General features: G+C 42.2%; 1 protein-coding gene across 1 annotated transcript; it reads left to right on the top strand.

Annotated features, from left to right (window-relative positions):
* The first annotated feature begins 13,880 nt into the window (after positions 1-13,880).
* LOC138912662 (uncharacterized) lies at positions 13,881-19,619 on the top strand. Its single transcript, XM_070213881.1, has 6 exons — positions 13,881-14,188; positions 14,524-14,632; positions 14,717-15,138; positions 15,614-16,082; positions 19,192-19,389; positions 19,470-19,619. The coding sequence occupies exons 1-6, from the start codon at positions 13,881-13,883 to the stop codon at positions 19,617-19,619; spliced, it is 1,656 nt and encodes a 551-aa protein (XP_070069982.1).
* The last annotated feature ends 3,866 nt before the right edge of the window (positions 19,620-23,485 follow it).

Raw genomic sequence — 23,485 nt, 5'->3', positions numbered from 1 at the left:
AAAACCGAGTTCGATCCCCGACTCATCATTTTTTTTTTTGTGACTCACAATAAAATAGAGATTCAATTTTACAATTTTGAAGATTAACTATCACTTTTGCGTTCGCCAATAAAAATTTTCGTCAAAGAAGAAAGCCAGCATTTAGGATACAACGATATTGACTCTTATTTTTCAGAGACCGTAATATTTATAAGTTTTACTCTAAAAGTCCTTGATTATTCGTTATTATTGTTATTTTTAAGTTGTAATTGTCTCCCAGGGACTCGAATTTTATCAACGACTTCATCCCTTGTTAAAAAGCTCGGGAAAGTGATTAAGATACTTTTTAAAATACTGTCAAAGTATAAAATTAAGTCTACGGCATCTAGATGAATCTGAAATATGCGTAATAAACTTTAAAGCCGTTGCGCACCGCCTAAAACTAATTATTTTTTACTTTTTCTTTCTTTAATGGATTAAGGATACAAAAAGGCTATACATGAAGGGGTGAGAGCATGGCCTTAGAAATTTCATACAAAATAAGTCCACCCTAATGTACATACGTATTTGGTTAAAAGTTCAAGTCTTAAGATTAATATTTAACTTGGAAACATTTTGGCTTTGCTTACAGAATTTGTAGTAATTTTCTACTTTCTTCCATGGTGGAAATTAAATAAGGTTCTTACTTCTGCTACAAAATGAAAAATAAAACCTAAGCATTTGATCCACAGGACTGACTATTGATCGAAAATCATTTTGATTGGAGTTTAAGTTTTTAAAATCCAAAACAAATTTAAGTTAAATTGCCTCTTTCCCCTCCCCTTTCCCTGCAGCACTACCCCTCCCCATTTCTTGGCTGTTGCTCTCTTGGCATCCGCTCTCTGGGTTTCGCTCTCTCTGCAGGCTCCCACAAAATGCGACGCAATAACTTAGGAAATCTAAATAAATTCGTTAAAAATACTTTAAAAAAATGTTAAAAACTTAAAAAATTAAACTTAAGCATTTGGGCCATAGAATAACCATTAACCGAAAAATCATCTCGATCGGAGCAGCGGTTTAGATTTTTTAAATCGAAAAGTTAATTTTTAATGTAGCCCCCAAATTATGGGGGATATCGAAATTTCTTTTAGATTTCTAATTAGGCCCTTTCAAGACCTAAAATTCTGCAAAATCAAAATTTCGAAATTCCAATCACTTTAGAAGTTAAGCTTAAGTAAATCTAATGATTTTTTGCTCTAAATATGGATATTGGACGCCTACGCCCCCAATGGAATACTGTGAAAAAATTTGGCTGCTCTAGCTCTTAAGGTTTAGGCTGTGGTCGTATCCCCCTAAAAATCGGTCTTTTATTTTATAATCTTTAGAGATAAGGAAGGCAGGTGAGCGAGAAAGCCGTGAATAAAATTGTTTAAATATTTGAATTCGTTTAAACAATAGGAGGCACGTGTAATAAAAAACAAGAGAATCAATTGGTTTGAATATTTAATGTTCTTTTAATATTATCAATGCGATTTAAATTACACACTTACACACGCATATATGTATCTAATGGCTGTGTGTGTAAAATACGCATTTTTTGGATATATTTATTTTGTGCGTGTGTGTGTACATAGCAGAGCAAATCATTGTTTGTTTTTGTTTTATACAAATCAAAAGTTTGTCGATAACTCAACATTTGAAAACTAATAAATAGTTTGCTTATCGGGCTTTTGCATTTTAAAAAACAAAAGCAATTTTAAGGAAAATTTTTACTGTAAAATTCAGTTTAATGGGATTTCTTTAAGGTCTTTCGATAATTTAAAATTTAACGTTTACTTAGGTTTTGCGATATAATCGATTTTTTTTGGCTGTGGTATTTTTATTTTCCCCTTGCGCGGTCACACTTAAATTGCGACAGCAGGACATACATATGTACATACATACATGCGCCAGCAGACCATACATACAAACATATGGGGACGCGTGACGTCACATCAGGTTAGCCAAATTTGAAAATATTGGGGACTTGGTTAAGGATGCTGAATCTCCAAGAAATTTAAATGCAGTTATTTACGGGTATGCTGTAATTACTGTGATTTTTCTAGATTTTTAGGTCAATGCGTTCTGGGTGGAATTTGCTTCTGACCATTTTTTTAATCAAGACAAATATTGATTTAGATTAGGAAGGCAGGTGAGCGGGGAAGCCGTGAATCAAATTGTTTAAACATTTGAATTTGTTTAAACAATATGAGGCACGTGTAATAAAGAGCAACAGAATCAATTGGTTTGAATACTTAATGTTCTTTTAATATTATCAAAGCGATTTGAATTTTAGTTCACAAAAATCGGTTACAAAATGTCTTATGTAAGTATGTTGTGGAAATGTAAATGAAATATTCTTTTAGCAAAAGGATATCAGTATTATCTTGAATTTGAATTTGAGCAAATCTCAATTCCTTAGGGACAGAGGTGGCGATTCTAAGCGAGCCTTACAGGACAGGAACCAGCAGGGAGTGGATCGCAGACCGCACAGGCAAAGCTGCTATCAGGTTGTGCGGCTTGGAAGCAACCAGACTCAGCGAAGTCTGGGCTGCAAAACGCTTCGTGCGTGGCCTGATAGACGGGGTCTAGGTATACAGCTGCTACCTGGCCCCAAGCCTAACCCTCGCCAAATTCACAAAAACCATGGACGTGCTTAGCAGCGACATTCGAGGTCGCTGCAACGTAGTGGTCGGCGGCGATTTCAACGCCTGGGCCCAGGATTGGGGCTCACAAACGACAAACGCCAGAGGACGCGTGGTACTGGAGGCCTTTGCCGCGCTCGACATAACTTTGCTGAACGAGGGTACACAGCAAACATTTAACCGAGCCGGAGCGGGATCGATAATCGACCTCACGTACGCGAGCAGCTCCCTCGCGCGCCAGGCACGCTGGAGGATCAGCGACATCGACGCGGGAAGCGACGACGAAGCCATCCTGGTCTCAATCAGAGAGGGATCCGCGCACAGGTCGACGCCTCCCTTAGCAAGGAAGGCCTACCGCCAGGACACCCTCAGTGTCCCAGGCTTTGCCGCAGCGCTGGAGAACCTGAACCTAACCGGGATGGATTGCGCCAACGACGCAGTGAACAAGCTGGCAGCCGACACGGAGAGAGCCTGCGATATAAGTATGCAGCAGCGGAAAAAGTATCGGAAACACCACCAACCCGTTTTCTGGTGGAACGAGGAAATAGCCATTCTACGCGCTAGCTGCCTTCGACTAAAAAGGCAAGTCCAAAGAGCCCGCCACTCCTTGAGCCTGGACGCCTGCAACGGCAGGTTCAGGTCCGCCAGGAAGGCCCTCAAAAAGGCCATAAGAGCGAGTAAGAGAGAGTGCTTTCTCAAGTTGTGCGACGAAGCCGAAAAGGATCCGTGGGGCGGAGCGTACAGAATGGTGGTGAAACGAGTGAGCGCTGGCAACAATGCACCTACTGATCCGAAAGCTCTGGAAGGCATAGTGCGAGTCCTGTTTCCAAGGGGACAACCAATACCAGCCTCCAGGACGACGGCGACCGGCGAAAGCGACATCTGTCCTGTCACTGAACAAGAAGTCGTTGAAGTGGGAAGGAAGCTGGCCAGTAAAAAGGCACCCGGCCCAGACATGGTCCCTAGCAGAGCAACCAAGCTCCTACTACACCTGCACCCCGAGAAGATGGCAGCGCTCTTCAACCAATGCCTGACGGAAGGTACCTTCACAGGGCGCTGGAAGCAGCAAAAACTATTGCTCCTCGTCAAGCCCGGCAAACCAGCAGGGGATCCCTCCTCCTTCAGACCGATTTGCCTATTGGACTCGATAGGAAAGGTCTTCGAGAAGGTAATCGTGACCAGGCTGGAGGCAGCAATTGAGCACGCAGGCGGACTGTCCCCGAGCCAGTTTGGCTTCAGGAAGAAGAGGGCAACCCTGGACGCGATCACAAAAGTGAAAAGCCTTGCCGAAAAAGCCATCGAGGGCACCAGGTGCAAAGGTGGCACGAAGGAGTACTGCCTAGTGGTAACGCTGGATATCCGCAACGCCTTCAACTCGGCGGACTGGGGGCGGACGCTGGAGGCACTGAAAGCGTTCCACGTCCCCGAATATCTGCTGAAAATAGTTCGCAGCTACTTTGACAGCAGGGTCCTCCTTCTGGACACCTCCGAAGGCACCAGGTCCCACGAGATCACCGCCGGAGTCCCGCAAGGATCAGTACTGGGTCCACTGCTGTGGAACACCATGTACAACGGAGTGCGAAACCTGTCCCTACCAGACAACACCACAATCGTTGGTTTTGCAGATGACGTCGCGCTGATAGTGGTGGCAAAAGAGGTTTGCGATGCAGAAATGGCAGCCAACACAGTGATCCGTGCAGTCGAGGCATGGCTAGCGGTGGCAGGTCTAGAGTTGGCCTCGCAGAAGACGGAAGCCGTCTTGATCTCAAGCAGGAAACAGGTGGATACAGCCAAGATAACGGTCGGCGGAAACGAGATCACTTCTCAACGGGCGATCAGATACCTGGGGGTCATACTGGACACCAGGCTCTGCTTCAAGGAGCACCTGGAGTACGCACACGAGAAGGCGAACGCGACTGCCAGAGCCTTGTCCAGGATACTCCTCAACACCAGAGGACCCAAGCAAGGGAGAAGGAAGCTGCTTGCGAGTGTTGTGACGTCCCAGCTGCTATACGCAGCCGCAGTGTGGGCAGACGCCACGGAGCTTAAGAGCTACATGAGAGGAGCCATATCCACATATCGCCTATGCGCCCTGAGGGTTGCCTGCGCCTTTAGGACGGTTTCGGACGACGCGGCACTGGTCATTGCTGGCCAAGTGCCGCTACCAGAGCTAGTGCGCGAAGCGAAGGAGGTCCGTGACCTAGGCGAGCCCGGGGAGCAAGGAGCGAGGTCCGAGGCAAAATCCGAAGCCAGAGACAGGAGCATGGAAAGGTGGCAGAGCAGGTGGGACAACTCCACAAAAGGACGCTGGACCTACAAGCTCATACCGGACATCAGACCCTGGATAGGTCGAAAGCACGGGGAGGTAGACTTCTACCTGACTCCAGTACTCAGCGGACACGGATGCTTCCGCGGGTACCTGAAAAAGTACGGGCACGCCACGGCAAACGGCTGCCCAGAGTGCGGAAGCGGCGTCAAGGAGGATGCCCGGCACGTCCTATTCGAGTGTCACAGGTTCTACCACGAACGAAAGGCACTCCAAGACGCAACGGGAGTCAGCGTGGAGGTCCACACACTGGTTCCAACAATGCTGGTCAGCCAGGACTTCTGGGACGCAACGGAAGAATTCGCTGCCAGCATCATGAAGACGTTAAGACGTCTGGAGAGAAGGAGGAACGGGCAGATGGAGTAGGCGGCTGAAGTCGCGCGAAGCAATGCTTTGCGGCAGTCCCGCGCGACCGAGCTTCCTATCCAATCCAACATATATTTTTGTTAATTACTTGTAAGTCAGACCAAATAAGACAATATACAAAAAAAAAAAAAAAAAAAAAAAAAACATACACGCATATATGTATATGTGTGTAAAATACGCATTTTTTTTGATATATTTATTTTGTGCGTGTGTGTGTACATAGCAGAGCAAATCATTTTTTGTTTTTGTTTTATACAAATCAAAAGTTTGTCGATAACTAAACATTTGAAAACTAATAAATAGTTTGCTTATCGGGCTTTTGCATTTTAAAAAACAAAAGCAATTTTACGGAAAATTTCGACTGTAAAATTCAGCTTAATGGGATTTCTGTAAGGCCTTCCGATATTTTAAAATTTAACGTTTACTTAAGATTTGCGATATAATCGATTTTTTTGGATGTGGTATTTCCATTTTCCCCTTGCGCGGTCACACTTAAAATGCGACAGCAGGACATACTTATGTACATACATACATGCGCCAGCAGAACATACATACAAACATATGGGGACGCGTGACGTCACATCAGGTTAGCCAAATTTGAAAATATTCGGGACTTGGTTAAGGATGCTGAATCTCCAAGAAATTTAAATGCAGTTATTTGCGGGTATGCCATAAGATTATGAACACCACATTTTTAAACCATTTTAACAACATTTATAACAGAGAAATGGCAAAAGAAAGAATTAAAAAAAAACAAATCAAATGTTGGGGCACTTTGGGGTCGTTTTTTTTTCTACAAAGTACCCCTTACGCGGCTCCTAATTATTTTAGTAATTACTGTGATTTTTCTAGATTTTTGGGTCAATCCGTTCTGGGTGGAATTTGCTACTGGCCGTTTTTTTAATCAAGACAAATATTGATTTAGATAAGGAAGGCAAGTGGACGGGGAAGCCGTGAATCAAATTGTTTAGACATTTGAATTTGTTTAAACAACATGAGGCACGTGTTTGAATATTTAATTTGTTTGAATATTTAATGTTCTTTTAATATTATCAATACGATTTGAATTTTAGTTCACAAAAATCGGTTACAAAATGTCTTATGTAAGTATGTTGTGGAAATGTAAATGAAATATTCTTTTAGCAAAAGGATATCAGTATTGTCTTGAATTTGAATTTGATCGACTCTCAACTCCTTAGTCAGCTGCAATGCACACACACAAACGTACACACGCATATATGTATCTAATGGCTGTGTGTGTAAAATAGGCATTTTTTGGATATATTTATTTTGTGCGTTTGTGTGTACATAGCAGAGCAAATCATTGTTTGTTTTTGTTTTATACAAATCCAAAGTTTGTCGATAACTCAACATTTGAAAACTAATAAATAGTTTGCTTATCGGGCTTTTGCATTTTAAAAAACAAAAGCAATTTGAAGGAAAATTTCGACTGTAAAATTCAGCCTAATGGGATTTCGGTAAGGTCTTCCAATATTTTAAAATTTAACGTTTAGGGCTAGTACTCCACCCAACAAAAAGTCGTCCAAAACAAAAACTTCATATGAAACAAAATTTTTTGACGTTGTTTTTCATATGAAGTTTTTTGTTTTGGACGACTTTTTGTTGGGTTGAGTACTAAGCCTTACTTAAGATTTGCGGTATAATCGATTTTTTTTGGCTGTGGTATTTTCATTTTCCCCTTGCGCGGTCACACTTAAATTGCGACAGCAGGACATACATATGTACATACATACATGCGCCAGCAGAACATACATACAAACATATGGGGACGCGTGACGTCACATCAGGTTAGCCAAATTTGAAAATATTGGGGACTTGGATAAGGATGCTGAGTCTCCAAGAAATTTAAATGCAGTTATTTACGGGTATGCTGTAATTACTGTGATTTTTCTAGATTTTTAGGTCAATACGTTCTGGGTGGAATTTGCTTCTGACCATTTTTTTAATCAAGACAAATATTGATTTAGATTAGGAAGGCAGGTGAGCGGGGAAGCCGTGAATCAAATTGTTTAAACATTTGAATTTGTTTAAACAATATGAGGCACGTGTAATAAAGAGCAAGAGAATCAATTGGTTTGAATACTTAATGTTCTTTTAATATTATCAAAGCGATTTGAAAAATCGGTTACAAAATGTCTTATGTAAGTATGTTGTGGCTATAAGAGCGAGTAAGAGAGAGTGCTTTCTCAAGTTGTGCGACGAAGCCGTTTGTGACCGTTTGTTAGGGGACGACCTTTATAGTAGTTTAGATTAGGATTCCTTAAATTAATTCCTCAATTCCTTTAAATAACTCCCCTACACTGCTTGCGTTCAGCTTATTCCTCTCGTTGGTTATTATTTTTAAATTTAATAAATTTAAAAACATATTTTTGTATACATTTACATACATAAAATTTCAAAAAAATAAAACTAAAATAAATTAAATCATAAACTCTTCGATACCAACAAGGACATCGAATTGTTGAAAAACCAACAAGATTGATATATGAAGAGTATAGAGCGAACGCAAAAATATTTAAAGGAGGGTCGATTCTCCTTAAATACGGTTGAGTTAGAATGTCGATTAGAAATCCTAAGTACGCACATTGAAAATGTTTCGCTTATACAGAATAAAATTGAAGCGAAAAATGGAGATGATGAGTGCCGCGAAGAGTAAGAAGAGACTGCGATAATAGCAAAATCGTTGCAAACAATTCCGCTCCGCCGGCAACGCGCACACCCCAATGCCGTTTGCCGAGCGTCGCTCTTCCAACCTTTAGCTGAAAACATTCCGAATTTAAAAATTTTATAAGCCTTTTCGAAACTTTTCTTGACAAAGATGACACGCTGCACGATATCGAAAAATTTAACCATCTAATATCGTGTTTGGCTGGAGACGCGCTAGGAACTTCAGGGCATTCCAAGTTACAGCGAATATTTACCCAAAAGCCCTGGCTAGCCTAAGGCGGGTGTACGATAATGATTGTTTAATTTTTTTTGACAATATATCGACACTGTTTAATCTGCCAAAGATTTCCCAGCCATCAGCTACATCCTTGAGAAACCTGATCGACACAGTCACAGCGCTGTACGATTCTCATTTGTCCATTGGGGATGACAAACGTATTACGAATGCCATCCTCATCCATCTAGTAATGGGCAAAGTCGATGCAGGAACTAAAAGAAAATGGGAAGAACAGTTAGATTATACTTCGCTTCCTCTTTGGAGCGAGTGTGAGTCGGCCCTGATCAAGCGCTATCAGCATATGGTTGCCGAAGAAGCGTGTAAGCCAAAAATTGTTCAGCAGAGCCAGGCTTATCCTAAGAAGAATGGAAATAGGAGTTTTTCGTTTGTTGCTGCCATAGACGACCCCGAAGTATGTGTGTTTTGCAACTCAGCAGAACATCAAGGAGGAAATTGCACTGATTTTGCTTCCCTAACAGTTCAGCATAGATTCGATTTTGCAAAAAAGGCTCCTTATGCATTAACTGCCTCCGAAAGGGCCACACGGTAAAAAGATGCAAATCCAAAAGATGCAGGGTGTGTAAGTCCTCACACCACACATTGCTGCACATTTACTCGCCACATTTACTCGCCATCATCAAATCTCGCGTTGCCAGCTCCTCCTCAGCCCACGCTCTTGCAGAATACTCCATCCACTTCGCATGTTATGCATGCGACTGCATCGGATAAAGTTATTCTTGCCACAGCCATTGTGAGCGTCCAAACAAAAAGTGGCGAATTAGTTTTGGCTCGAGCGTTGCTCGATTCTGGTTCACAAGTAAATTTTGTGACCGATGAGCTCGCTCAGAGACTTCAGATTAAGAGAGAGGACGTGTGTTTGAGTTTGCGGGGCATTAATGGAACTAATGCTGAAGCAACCAAAAAAAATTCACACGATAGTTAAGTCGCGAGTGGGTAGCAGTCAATTGTCGTCCGAATTTTACATACTAAAAAATATTTCTGGTTATCATCCGGATCAAACGGTGAACACCAGCGGCTGGAGGGTGCCTGAAAATATTCAATTGGCAGATACATTCTTCTTCAAGCCCCAAAAAATAGATATGCTTATAGGCGCAGACTCGTTCTTTGAAGTATTGTCAGTCGGCCAGATAAAGCAAGGGCCTGAGTTTCCCATTTTGCAAAAAACCGTTCTCGGCTGGATAGTTTCAGGGAGATGTGCCTCAGAAAAAATAAGAAACACGGAAAAGTTGGTACATCTCAGCTGCCAGAAGGAAAGGTTGGAGTCAATCGACACAGCCCTGCAGAAATTTTGGTCTGTGGCAGCAACTTTGTGAGCAACACTTTGAGAAAAATACTCAAAGATTGTCGTCCGGGAGATTTTCGGTTCGTCTGCCGTTCAAATCTGACCCAAACACTCTTGGTTCATCATATGAAGTTGCGAAATGTAGATTTTTGGCGCTTGAAAGAAGATTATCCAAAGATCCTTCTTTAAAAAATATGTATCTGGAATTCATGGAAGAATATGAAGCGATGGGCCATATGTCATCCACTAACAATAAAATTCCAGACAGTCCGCACTATTTTATTCCGCACCAATGCGTGCTGCGACCTCAAAGCACTTCGACAAAGTTGAGAGTGGTATTCGACGCCTCGAGCTGTACATCGACGCAGGTCGCGTTGAATGACATCTTGATGGTTGGCCCCACCATTCAAGAGGAACTGTATTCGACCCTGCTTTGGTTCAGACTTCACAAGTTTGCGCTGGCAGCAGACGTAAAAAAGATGTATCGTCAAGTAATGGTTGACGAAGCTGACCGAAACTTTCAGCTCATAGTGTGGAGACGAGATCCATCTGACTCTCTAAAATCTTCAAGCTGAACACCGTGACCTATGGAACTTCGCCAGCACCCTGTCTGGCGATTAGGTGTTTAATGCGGCTTGGAGAGATCGCGCAGGATTCGTGTCCAAAAGCCGCCAAGGTCATTCAGAATGACTTTTATGTTGACTGGCGCCAGATGCGTTGAAGACCTGTTAAGCCTTCGAGACGAAGTTTCTCAGGTATTGCAAGTGGCAGGATATGAATTGGCAAAGTGGTTTTCTAACTGCCCAGAGTTGTCCGCATCTGACAGCGCTGCCATGCCGCTAACGGCAGACTCAGACGTAACTAAAATACTTGGCGTGGTATGGTTACCGGGTAAAGATTACTTTCAATTTCGGTTGGATGACCCTTTCCTGGATCTTCGTGCGACAAAACGAAACATACTGTCGGCATACATACGCAAATCAGCATTGGTGCTTGTGGTTATCTCAGAGCCCATTTAAGTGCTTCAGAAAATATAATCCTTTTCGTCGCACATAAGGCTTCTTAGGGTTTTCGTATGGGTCTTTCAGTTTATTCAAAAGTGCAAAAAAAAAAAAGTTTTACTCCAAGAGAACTGAATTTTGCGTTCGAGAAAATAGTGGAAGTGATCCAATCTCACGAGTTCAGTGACGACCTAGGCAAAATTCGGAAAAACAAACCGGTAGCAACAAATATTCAAAAACTAAACCCTTTTCTCCAGGAGAAACAATTAGGTTGGTGTTCCTTGACATTGCTGCGAGTTGGGGATCCGTTATTGAACGCTCATATTCCGTACGAAGCCAAATTTCCGTTGTTGTTGTCGAAAGGCTTACAGTTTGTTAATACCTACGTGTCCTACCTGCACGTTACAAATTGTCATGCTGGTCCTCGAGCTCTTGTAAGTCTGTTGCGCAGGAAGTTTGCCGCAAAACAGTTCGTTCTTGGGTTCGTTGCTTTCGATGCAAGCCGCAACTCTTGACGCAAATCATGGGGAACTTGCCATCAGACAGACTTCGAGCTCTCCGCCCTTTTAATATCTGTGGTGTTGATTTTTGTGGCCCATTTAACATAAAGTATCGTATCCGTGGTAAGCCGCCAAACAAATCATACGTGGCATTGTTTGTATGTTTTGCGTCCAAAGCGGTCCACTTAGAGTTAGTGTGTGACCTCACCACTGATGCGTTTTTGTTGGCATTCCAAAGGCTCGTGAGTCGACGCGGGATTCCGGAGAAGGTGTGGTGCGACAAAGCGATGAACTTTGTCGGAGCCGATCGCCACATGAGAGAGTTCCGGGCCCGTCTGGCGGAGCAGGGGGGCGGTTTCGCAACATTCGCATCAAGAAGAGGATGCGAGTTTGCGTTCATACCGCCCAGAGCACCTCACGACGATGGCGCAGTGTCTCGTGTCTCAGGCACAGGTTTTGGCAGCGATGGTCCCGGGAGTACGTCTCGAGCCTCCAGGCGAAAAACAAGTGGCACCAGGAGGTTCCAAACGTCGCCGTGGGAGCTCTCGTCGTCGTCGCCGAGGACAATCTTCCGCCGCAGCAGTGGATGATCGGTCGGATCGTGGCGATGCACGTCGGCGCTGACGGCAAGGTCCAAGTGGCGGACGTGAAAACAAAGGATACGACGTATCGGCGAGCGGTCCATAGGCTGGCGGTGCTGCCTGTGGCGCGCTGAAGACGGTGGTCCTATAGAGGGGGTGGTGTTCGCGCACCCTGCGCTTTTATAATGAAATATGTTGAATAGTGTAAGGCGGGAGCGCAATAAAGCTTTAATCGCGCTCGCGAATTCGCCCCGTCTCTCGCCCCTTTCGTTAAGTTAGGCTTAAGCGTTTACATATTGAAATTAAAGAGTTAGTTGTCATATGAATCTCATTGCGCAAACTCCCTTTCGTCGTCGCCAAAATAAAATATCAAATTTCCCTGCAATCACAAGTTTTCGCGTTGTAATACAAAATAGTATTAAATTTTCAGTTTTTAAATTCTGACTTTGCCGATTTGTAAGTACGCCTCTGCCACGCCCACTCCCTGTCTCAAGCAATAATTTGAAAGGTGGATCAATTATCTATTATTTGCCGTTTACATCATTCAATTATCTTCAGTGGTTCAAATGTTATGATTTATCACCAAAAAAAAGTCAAAAGGTGCCACTGTGCGTCGTATACGTTGGGCTTAGAAGCTTTATTTAAAGATTGCGTAGGCAATTCTTGTTCTTGATTTTCCGCGCGGAATTTTTGTCTATTTTGATATCTAGTAGTGACTTTTAATATATTTCCGGTTATATTTTGTAGATCTTTGATGGTTATCCTTGATAACGCATCAGCTACATAATTATCTTTTCCCTTTAAATAATCGACTGTAAAGTCGTATTCTTCTAGCTCGAGCCTAATACGTGTCAGTTTAGAACTGGGATTGATCATTGAGAAAAGGTATGTTAAAGGTCTATGGTCTGTTTTTATTAAGAAATGTTTTCCATACATATATGGTCTAAAATGTAATATCGCCCAATGAATTGCAGCTAATTCCTGCTCAGTAGTACATTTGTTACTTTCACCTTTTGTGAATGCTCTTGATGCGTATGCAATGGGAAGTTGGAGACCATTATGGTTTTGAGTTAAAAGCGCTCCACATGCTTGCTTACTTGCATCTGTTATTATACAGAATTCTTTAGTAAAATCTGGATATTATAGCAAGGTAGGTTCCATAAGTTTTGTTTTTAAGTGCATTTGCACTTAAATGCATTTTCACACCCATCCGTCCATTTAAAAGGAACATTCTTTTTGCCGTGAATAGTCGGCGAAATTTTTTTATAAAACGTCTATAATAGTTACAGAATGCTACGAAACGTCTAGCACTGTCCGCGTCGTGCGGAACTGGGTAGTTCATAATGACATCGTATTTCTTGTCATCTGGAAGTATTCCTTTATCAGTGCATTTATGACCTAGAAAAGTCACTTCATGCATAAAAAATGAGCATTTTTCTGGATGTAACTTTAGTTAGTATTTCCTACATTTCTTAAAAACATCTGGTAAGTTCTTAAGCATATGTTTTTCGGAACAACCAATTACTATTAAGTCATCCATATAAAGGAAAGCTTGAGAAGGTTCTAGACCAGAGAACGCAATAGTCATCATTCTCTGAAACGAATTAGGAGCTATTTTTAATCGGAAGGGTGATCGCGTGAAGCGATATGAGCCGTTGCTCGTTGAAAAAGACGTTATATCCTTTGAACCTTTTTCTAGTTCAATTTGATGGAATCCTGACATTAAGTCAAGACATGAAAAGTATTTAGCTCGACCTAGTTGATCTAAAATATCATCAATTCTAGGTAATACTTTCCAAAAGAATAGGATTTCTTTGGACCTGCAGCGGTTGCCTTGATACGGCGTATTGTATGCGCACCTTCATGAGACAAACGCGGGATAACTTCAGAGATGTCCATAAACTTGTTACCGCCTTAACTGATAAGGTTTCTAAAGTTGAATCGCAATTCCGTGAGTACAAAATTGTGGGCGAATCTCCAAAAAGGAAAATCGCTAACAACAACAACCTTGAGTTGCCGGCAGATGGGTTCCCATCGATGCTGACCCCAACCGGACATGACCTAGTTTCTCCAACTGCACTAGCCATCCCCGCCCCGGTGCTAAACTTTGTGCCTCCAGCCTCTGAGCGAGTAAACCTGTCTCCGGAAACACTCCCTAGAAACAGTGTATTAAATACGCCAGCATCATCCACAATTATGGCTTTGCAAATTCCACCAAATTCTATGCCGAAAGATCCAGTCAATCTAGGCAGATCCGAAGTCCATACTCAACCCTCCACTAGCTCTAATAGTACTCAAAATCCGTCCAAGCCTCATCCGAACGTCCAGGATGCACGTCCCATACGTGGTACTCGTAGACCCCTCGCTGCCGTGTCCCTAAAGGCAGTCGAAACTAAGAAGGCTATCTTTGTCTCTCGGCTTCGTCCTGATACCACCGAAGATGAAGTTAGGGGACATCTATGTGATATGTTCCAGGTCTCATCCGACAATTTCATAATTTCCAAGTTCAATTTTAATTATAAGCGAAAAGTTGCTTCTTTTAAAATTATTCTTCCGGAATCTTTCTTACTTCGAGCATTAGGTCCTGGATTGTGGCCAGTTGACACCGTAGTCCATGAGTTTGCTCGTAAGGAACTATCCTCTAATAAAAATTCTTCGGTTCCAAAAAACTAGATTTCATTTTGCACTATCAAAATGTTCGTGGCCTTCTCAGCAAGCTAACTAGTTTGCATGCAAACAGTGCTGCTTTTGACTCGAGCATTATTGCCTTCACAGAATCTTGGCTTAATTCTACCGTATCCGATAGTGAAATAATGTCCAATAAATATTTCATTTATAGGCGTGACCGCCCCTCTCGTCGAGGTGGTGGTGTCCTAATTGCCGTAAAATCCGACTTATCGTCCCAAGCGTTGTCCATTGCTGACACGGCCGATATTGAGTTTATTGCTGTAAAAATATGCCTGCAAAGCTCCAACCTCTTTGTAACTTGCTCGTATATTCCTCCATGTTCCCAAGCTTCTACATATTTGCAGCACCTCGCCGCTATTAGGAACATTTCTTCATCCGCTGATGCTTCAGATCACCTTATTATTTTGGGTGACTTCAATATTCCTCAACTATCCTGGCTGCCATATGATGATCTTGCTGCACTAGTTCCCAGCGATCAGAATGATTTCCTAGATGGTCTTATCGCCTTATCCCTTGGCCAAGTAAACTCCATACCCAATCAGAATGGGAGATTCCTAGACCTTATATTTGTATCTGACTTTTGCGATACCACTATAACGCGCTGTACTCCGCTGTCCAGTCCTGAAGACCCCTATCATCCGACACTACAAATTAACATTAATAGTGTGGTTCAGTTCCCAAATACTTCTGAAAAAGCGATTCGGACTCGATGCTTCCGGAAAGTCGATTACTCGCTACTGTCGGCTTCCTTGACCCAAGTGGACTGGTCTATACTCCAAAATCTTTCGCTTGAAAATTCAGTATCAAGCTTTTACAATATTATGTAATCCTTATTTGATAAACTTGTTCCTTCCATTATTCAAAAAACCTCTACCAGCCCACCGTGGTCATCGAAACACTTGGCTCACCTAAAAAATTTAAAGACGAAACTGTATATGAAGTTCGCGAAAACAGGGCTCCAATCTGATTTTTGCAAATACAGTGTAGCCAAATCCAATTATTTCCTGCATAATTCCGAATGCTATAATAGCTACCTGTTACGCTGCAAATATGAATTCCGCAGTAATCCCAAGCTATTTTACTCTTTTGTTAATTCAAAGCGTAAGTCCAAAATGTTTCCACCTTCTCTTCATTTGAACAACATATCAGCGTCAAATGACCAGGGAATCAGTAACCTGTTCGCGGACTTTTTCCAGTCCACATATTCGCCTTATTCAAATCTCCCAAATTCCGATTTTTAGCTATTCCTATCAGCTAGCCCACACGGACTCCATATATTGTCCTGTAATTGATGAACGTGATGTCAGTCGCAGCCTATCCTCGATAAAGCTGTCTTATTCTCCAGGTCCCGATATGGTGCCCAGCTCCGTACTAAAATATTGCGCAGATCCACTTTCTGTTCCATTAACCATGATTTTCCAAAAATCTATCCATCTCTGCACCTTTCCGGCTGTTTGGAAGGAGTCCTTTATTATTCCACTTCATAAGAAGGGCAGCAAGTCTGATATTATGAACTATCGTGGGATAGCCAAACTAAGTGCTATTCCTAAGCTATTTGAAAAACTCATATGCGATCAATTGCAGCATCAGTGTCGCTCCTTATTATCTCCGAATCAACATGGTTTCACAAAATGTCGTTCAACTACAACTAACCTGCTGGAATTTACGACCTACATTAATAAAGGCTTCCTATCCTCCAATCAAACGGATGTAATTTTCACTGATTTTAGCAAAGCGTTTGATTCAGTGTGCCATGAGCTTCTTATCCACAAGCTGCGCCTTCTTGGTTTCCCACTAACTCTTCTGATGTGGATTCAGTCATACCTTACAGGCCGTTCCCAAAAGGTACAATTTAATAATGTACTTTCAAAAATTGTATCTGTAAGCTCCGGAGTACCTCAAGGTAGCCATCTTGGTCCTTTGCTATTTGGTCTATTTATTAATCAAATAAAAACACCTCTTAACGAGGTAAAAAACTAGTGACGATCGCACCTTCAACATACAAAAGTTCTGATATCAACATTTGTGACGAAAAATTATTACACTCGTCATTAAATACACTTTCTAATATTTTCTCATTCGGCCCGCCCTAGCATACTATTTTAGCCTTTTTACCTTCATAGGCATTTTCTATTGCAGCGTGCCGAATGAGAAAATCTTAGAAAGTGTATTTAATGACGAGTGTAATATTTTTTCGTCACAAATGTTGATATCAGAACTTTTGTATGTTGAAGGTGCGATCGTCACTAGTTTTTTACCTCGTTAAGAGGTGTTTTTATTTGATATCAGAAGTTTTTGTTTGTTTACTTTTGGTCTCATAGGTGCTAATATAAACATTTAAATTTAAATTGGTCATAAATCATAATTTTTAAACTATTGTATTTTAACGAATTAAGTTAAAAAGGCGTTGAAGTATTTCAAAATACCTTTTAAACGAGGTATAGCACATGTCTGTACCTTTAGTAGTGTAGAACTTACAAACTAACGAAATGTAGCTACTTTTAGCCTTTTCCCCCTAAAGTAGCGGCTTTTTCCAAAAGTCGTAAAACAAAAGTTTCCTATTTGGAACTCCTGAAAACAATTGAAATGATTCTATGAGCCTAAAATACAGTTTGGATACCCACGCACAAAATTAAACACTCAGGAAGCGTTAGTTGTTCTGAGCTGGCAAAAGTGGCTATTTTCGTTTCTGAATAACTTTTAAACGCGATTTTTTACATAAACATGATATATACCAAAATTTAAGGAATCTCAAGGGCTATACAGTTTAAAGTTGTAAGGAAAATCGTTAGAGCCGTTTTTAAAAAAAATAAAAAAAAGCTTAAAAAAAAGTTTAAACTAATTTTCTTTTGTTCATATCTTTTTAACTATTACATTTACACAAATTGCATATAGAAGGCGTTTATAGCATTTAAAACAACCTTTCAAACGAGATGCAGCACAAGTCTGTAGCTTTAGTAGTATAGAAGTTACGGCTTTCCGAATTTTAGCTATTTATAGCTGTTTTCCCGCTAAACTAGCGGGTTTTTCCAAAAGTGGTAGAACAAAAGTTTTTTATATCGATGTGATGAACGTCATATCAAATTTTCAGAACTTAAAAATCATATTTTGGACAAACTGACAAACAGAATTCAATTTTCATTTTGGAAAGAAGAAGAAAATCGTATTTTGGCTATAACTTTTGAACGGAGCGTCGGATTTTGACATATGACCCCTCATTCGACGGGTATTTTCAATAGAAATACAACTAATACATTGCGAGGGGGCTTTTATCCCCACCGGCCCCAACAGCTCAAAAATTCGAAATTTTTACTTTTTCACTTTCACCTCTCTCTCTCCCAAACCAATTGATTTTCTTGAGGTCTTGGTATGCAATCCTTTAAGTTTTTGCAATACCTTTCGATTGGTGTATTACTCATTACGATCGGACTATCACAGCAGATTTTCAATTTTGCGGCTATATAATAGTAGTCGCCTTCGCACACTCTCCTGGTGCGCTTCGTCACTACATGGACTGCCGTCCATAATGATGATCTTCCTCAAATTATCGTGGCCTCCAAAGTTCTTATGTATGCGGATGATGTCAAGTTGTGTATGCATATGACATCGCCTGGTTCCCACATGCAGCTCCAGCTTGACTTAAAAACCCTTCAATCCTGGTGCCAAGTCAACAAGCTACTGCTTAATCCAGATAAATGTAAATCCATGACATTTTTTCGTTCCAATCCAGCTGTGCGTACATACTCCATTGGCCAATCAGCGCTAGAACGCATTGAAACTGTCCTAGATCTTGGAGTCCTATTTGACCATAAGATATGCTTCAATCGCCACATTTACTCGCCATAATTAAATCTCGCGTTGCCAGCTCCTCCTCAGCCCACGCTCTTGCAGAATACTCCATCCACTTCGCATGTTATGCATGCGACTGCATCGGATAAAGTTATTCTTGCCACAGCCATTGTGAGCGTCCAAACAAAAAGTGGCGAATTAGTTTTGGCTCGAGCGTTGCTCGATTCTGGTTCACAAGTAAATTTTGTGACCGATGAGCTCGCTCAGAGACTTCAGATTAAGAGAGAGGACGTGTGTTTGAGTTTGCGGGGCATTAATGGAACTAAAGCTGAAGCAACCAAAAAAAATTCACACGATAGTTAAGTCGCGAGAATTTTACATACTAAAAAATATTTCTGGTTATCATCCGGATCAAACGGTGAACACCAGCGGCTGGAGGGTGCCTGAAAATATTCAATTGGCAGATACATTCTTCTTCAAGCCCCAAAAAATAGATATGCTTATAGGCGCAGACTCGTTCTTTGAAGTATTGTCAGTCGGCCAGATAAAGCAAGGGCCTGAGTTTCCCATTTTGCAAAAAACCGTTCTCGGCTGGATAGTTTCAGGGAGATGTGCCTCAGAAAAAATAAGAAACACGGAAAAGTTGGTACATCTCAGCTGCCAGAAGGAAAGGTTGGAGTCAATCGACACAGCCCTGCAGAAATTTTGGTCTGTGGAGGACTTGCCGCCCAAGGCCAAGGTCCATACTTCTGAGCAGCAACTTTGTGAGCTACACTTTGAGAAAAATACTCAAAGATTGTCGTCCGGGAGATTTTCGGTTCGTCTGCCGTTCAAATCTGACCCAAACACTCTTGGTTCATCATATGAAGTTGCGAAATGTAGATTTTTGGCGCTTGAAAGAAGATTATCCAAAGATCCTTCTTTAAAAAATATGTATCTGGAATTCATGGAAGAATATGAAGCGATGGGCCATATGTCATCCACTAACAATAAAATTCCAGACAGTCCGCACTATTTCATTCCACACCAGTGCGTGCTGCGACCTCAAAGCACTTCGACAAAGTTGAGAGTGGTATTCGACGCCTCGAGCTGTACATCGACGCAGGTCGCGTTGAATGACATCTTGATGGTTGGCCCCACCATTCAAGAGGAACTGTATTCGACCCTGCTTTGGTTCAGACTTCACAAGTTTGCGCTGGCAGCAGACGTAAAAAAGATGTATCGTCAAGTAATGGTTGACGAAGCTGACCGAAACTTTCAGCTCATAGTGTGGAGACGAGATCCATCTGACTCTCTAAAATCTTCAAGCTGAACACCGTGACCTATGGAACTTCGCCAGCACCCTGTCTGGCGATTAGGTGTTTAATGCGGCTTGGAGAGATCGCGCAGGATTCGTGTCCAAAAGCCGCCAAGGTCATTCAGAATGACTTTTATGTTTACTGGCGCCAGATGCGTTGAAGACCTGTTAAGCCTTCGAGACGAAGTTTCTCAGGTATTGCAAGTGGCAGGATATGAATTGGCAAAGTGGTTTTCTAACTGCCCAGAGTTGTCCGCATCTGACAGCGCTGCCATGCCGCTAACGGCAGACTCAGACGTAACTAAAATACTTGGCGTGGTATGGTTACCGGGTAAAGATTACTTTCAATTTCGGTTGGATGACCCTTTCCTGGATCTTCGTGCGACAAAACGAAACATACTGTCGGCATACATACGCAAATCAGCATTGGTGCTTGTGGTTATCTCAGAGCCCATTTAAGTGCTTCAGAAAATATAATCCTTTTCGTCGCACATAAGGCTTCTTAGGGTTTTCGTATGGGTCTTTCAGTTTATTCAAAAGTGCAAAAAAAAAAAGTTTTACTCCAAGAGAACTGAATTTTGCGTTCGAGAAAATAGTGGAAGTGATCCAATCTCACGAGTTCAGTGACGACCTAGGCAAAATTCGGAAAAACAAACCGGTAGCAACAAATATTCAAAAACTAAACCCTTTTCTCCAGGAGAAACAATTAGGTTGGTGTTCCTTGACATTGCTGCGAGTTGGGGATCCGTTATTGAATGCTCATATTCCGTACGAAGCCAAATTTCCGTTGTTGTTGTCGAAAGGCTTACAGTTTGTTAATACCTACGTGTCCTACCTGCACGTTACAAATTGTCATGCTGGTCCTCGAGCTCTTGTAAGTCTGTTGCGCAGGAAGTTTGCCGCAAAACAGTTCGTTCTTGGGTTCGTTGCTTTCGATGCAAGCCGCAACTCTTGACGCAAATCATGGGGAACTTGCCATCAGACAGACTTCGAGCTCTCCGCCCTTTTAATATCTGTGGTGTTGATTTTTGTGGCCCATTTAACATAAAGTATCGTATCCGTGGTAAGCCGCCGAACAAATCATACGTGGCATTGTTTGTATGTTTTGCGTCCAAAGCGGTCCACTTAGAGTTAGTGTGTGACCTCACCACTGATGCGTTTTTGTTGGCATTCCAAAGGCTCGTGAGTCGACGCGGGATTCCGGAGAAGGTGCACCGAAGGAGCACCTCACGACGATGGCGCAGTGTCTCGTGTCTCAGGCACAGGTTTTGGCAGCGATGGTCCCGGGAGTACGTCTCGAGCCTCCAGGCGAAAAACAAGTGGCACCAGGAGGTTCCAAACGTCGCCGTGGGAGCTCTCGTCGTCGTCGCCGAGGACAATCTTCCGCCGCAGCAGTGGATGATCGGTCGGATCGTGGCGATGCACGTCGGCGCTGACGGCAAGGTCCAAGTGGCGGACGTGAAAACAAAGGATACGACGTATCGGCGAGCGGTCCATAGGCTGGCGGTGCTGCCTGTGGCGTGCTGAAGACGGTGGTCCTTCAGAGGGGGTGGTGTTCGCGATCATTGAGAAAAGGTATGTTAAAGGTCTATGGTCTGTTTTTATTAAGAAATGTTTTCCATACATATATGGTCTAAAATGTAATATCGCCCAATGAATTGCAGCTAATTCCTGCTCAGTAGTACATTTGTTACTTTCACCTTTTGTGAATGCTCTTGATGCGTATGCAATGGGAAGTTGGAGACCATTATGGTTTTGAGTTAAAAGCGCTCCACATGCTTGCTTACTTGCATCTGTTATTATACAGAATTCTTTAGTAAAATCTGGATATTGTAGCAAGGTAGGTTCCATAAGTTTTGTTTTTAAGTGCATTTGCACTTAAATGCATTTTCACACCCATCCGTCCATTTAAAAGGAACATTCTTTTTGCCGTGAATAGTCGGCGAAATTTGTTTATAAAACGTCTATAATAGTTACAGAATGCTACGAAACGTCTAGCACTGTCCGCGTCGTGCGGAACTGGGTAGTTCATAATGACATCGTATTTCTTGTCATCTGGAAGTATTCCTTTATCAGTGCATTTATGACCTAGAAAAGTCACTTCATGCATAAAAAATGAGCATTTTTCTGGATGTAACTTTAGTTAGTATTTCCTACATTTCTTAAAAACATCTGTTAAGTTCTTAAGCATATGTTTTTCGGAACAACCAATTACTATTAAGTCATCCATATAAAGGAAAGCTTGAGAAGGTTCTAGACCAGAGAACGCAATAGTCATCATTCTCCGAAACGAATTAGGAGCTATTTTTAATCGGAAGGGTGATCGCGTGAAGCGATATGAGCCGTTGCTCGTTGAAAAAGACGTTATATCCTTTGAACCTTTTTCTAGTTCAATTTGATGGAATCCTGACATTAAGTCAAGACATGAAAAGTATTTAGCTCGACCTAGTTGATCTAAAATATCATCAATTCTAGGTAATACTTTCCAAAAGAATAGGATTTCTTTGGACCTGCAGCGGTTGCCTTGATACGGCGTATTGTATGCGCACCTTCATGAGACAAACGCGGGATAACTTCAGAGATGTCCATAAACTTGTTACCGCCTTAACTGATAAGGTTTCTAAAGTTGAATCGCAATTCCGTGAGTACAAAATTGTGGGCGAATCTCCAAAAAGGAAAATCGCTAACAACAACAACCTTGAGTTGCCGGCAGATGGGTTCCCATCGATGCTGACCCCAACCGGACATGACCTAGTTTCTCCAACTGCACTAGCCATCCCCGCCCCGGTGCTAAACTTTGTGCCTCCAGCCTCTGAGCGAGTAAACCTGTCTCCGGAAACACTCCCTAGAAACAGTGTATTAAATACGCCAGCATCATCCACAATTATGGCTTTGCAAATTCCACCAAATTCTATGCCGAAAGATCCAGTCAATCTAGGCAGATCCGAAGTCCATACTCAACCCTCCACTAGCTCTAATAGTACTCAAAATCCGTCCAAGCCTCATCCGAACGACCAGGATGCACGTCCCATACGTGGTACTCGTAGACCCCTCGCTGCCGTGTCCCTAAAGGCAGTCGAAACTAAGAAGGCTATCTTTGTCTCTCGGCTTCGTCCTGATACCACCGAAGATGAAGTTAGGGGACATCTATGTGATATGTTCCAGGTCTCATCCGACAATTTCATAATTTCCAAGTTCAATTTTAATTATAAGCGAAAAGTTGCTTCTTTTAAAATTATTCTTCCGGAATCTTTCTTACTTCGAGCATTAGGTCCTGGATTGTGGCCAGTTGACACCGTAGTCCATGAGTTTGCTCGTAAGGAACTATCCTCTAATAAAAATTCTTCGGTTCCAAAAAACTAGATTTCATTTTGCACTATCAAAATGTTCGTGGCCTTCTCAGCAAGCTAACTAGTTTGCATGCAAACAGTGCTGCTTTTGACTCGAGCATTATTGCCTTCACAGAAACTTGGCTTAATTCTACCGTATCCGATAGTGAAATAATGTCCAATAAATATTTCATTTATAGGCGTGACCGCCCCTCTCGTCGAGGTGGTGGTGTCCTAATTGCCGTAAAATCCGACTTATCGTCCCAAGCGTTGTCCATTGCTGACACGGCCGATATTGAGTTTATTGCTGTAAAAATATGCCTGCAAAGCTCCAACCTCTTTGTAACTTGGTCGTATATTCCTCCATGTTCCCAAGCTTCTACATATTTGCAGCACCTCGCCGCTATTAGGAACATTTCTTCATCCGCTGATGCTTCAGATCACCTTATTATTTTGGGTGACTTCAATATTCCTCAACTATCCTGGCTGCCATATGATGATCTTGCTGCACTAGTTCCCAGCGATCAGAATGATTTCCTAGATGGTCTTATCGCCTTATCCCTTGGCCAAGTAAACTCCATACCCAATCAGAATGGGAGATTCCTAGACCTTATATTTGTATCTGACTTTTGCGATACCACTATAACGCGCTGTACTCCGCTGTCCAGTCCTGAAGACCCCTATCATCCGACACTACA

This window comes from Drosophila takahashii, chromosome 2R (genome assembly GCF_030179915.1).
Source record: "Drosophila takahashii strain IR98-3 E-12201 chromosome 2R, DtakHiC1v2, whole genome shotgun sequence".
NCBI classification, from domain to species: Eukaryota; Metazoa; Arthropoda; class Insecta; order Diptera; family Drosophilidae; genus Drosophila; species Drosophila takahashii.
Note: the sequence above shows the minus strand (reverse complement) of the source record. Positions and strands in the feature narration are given on the sequence as shown.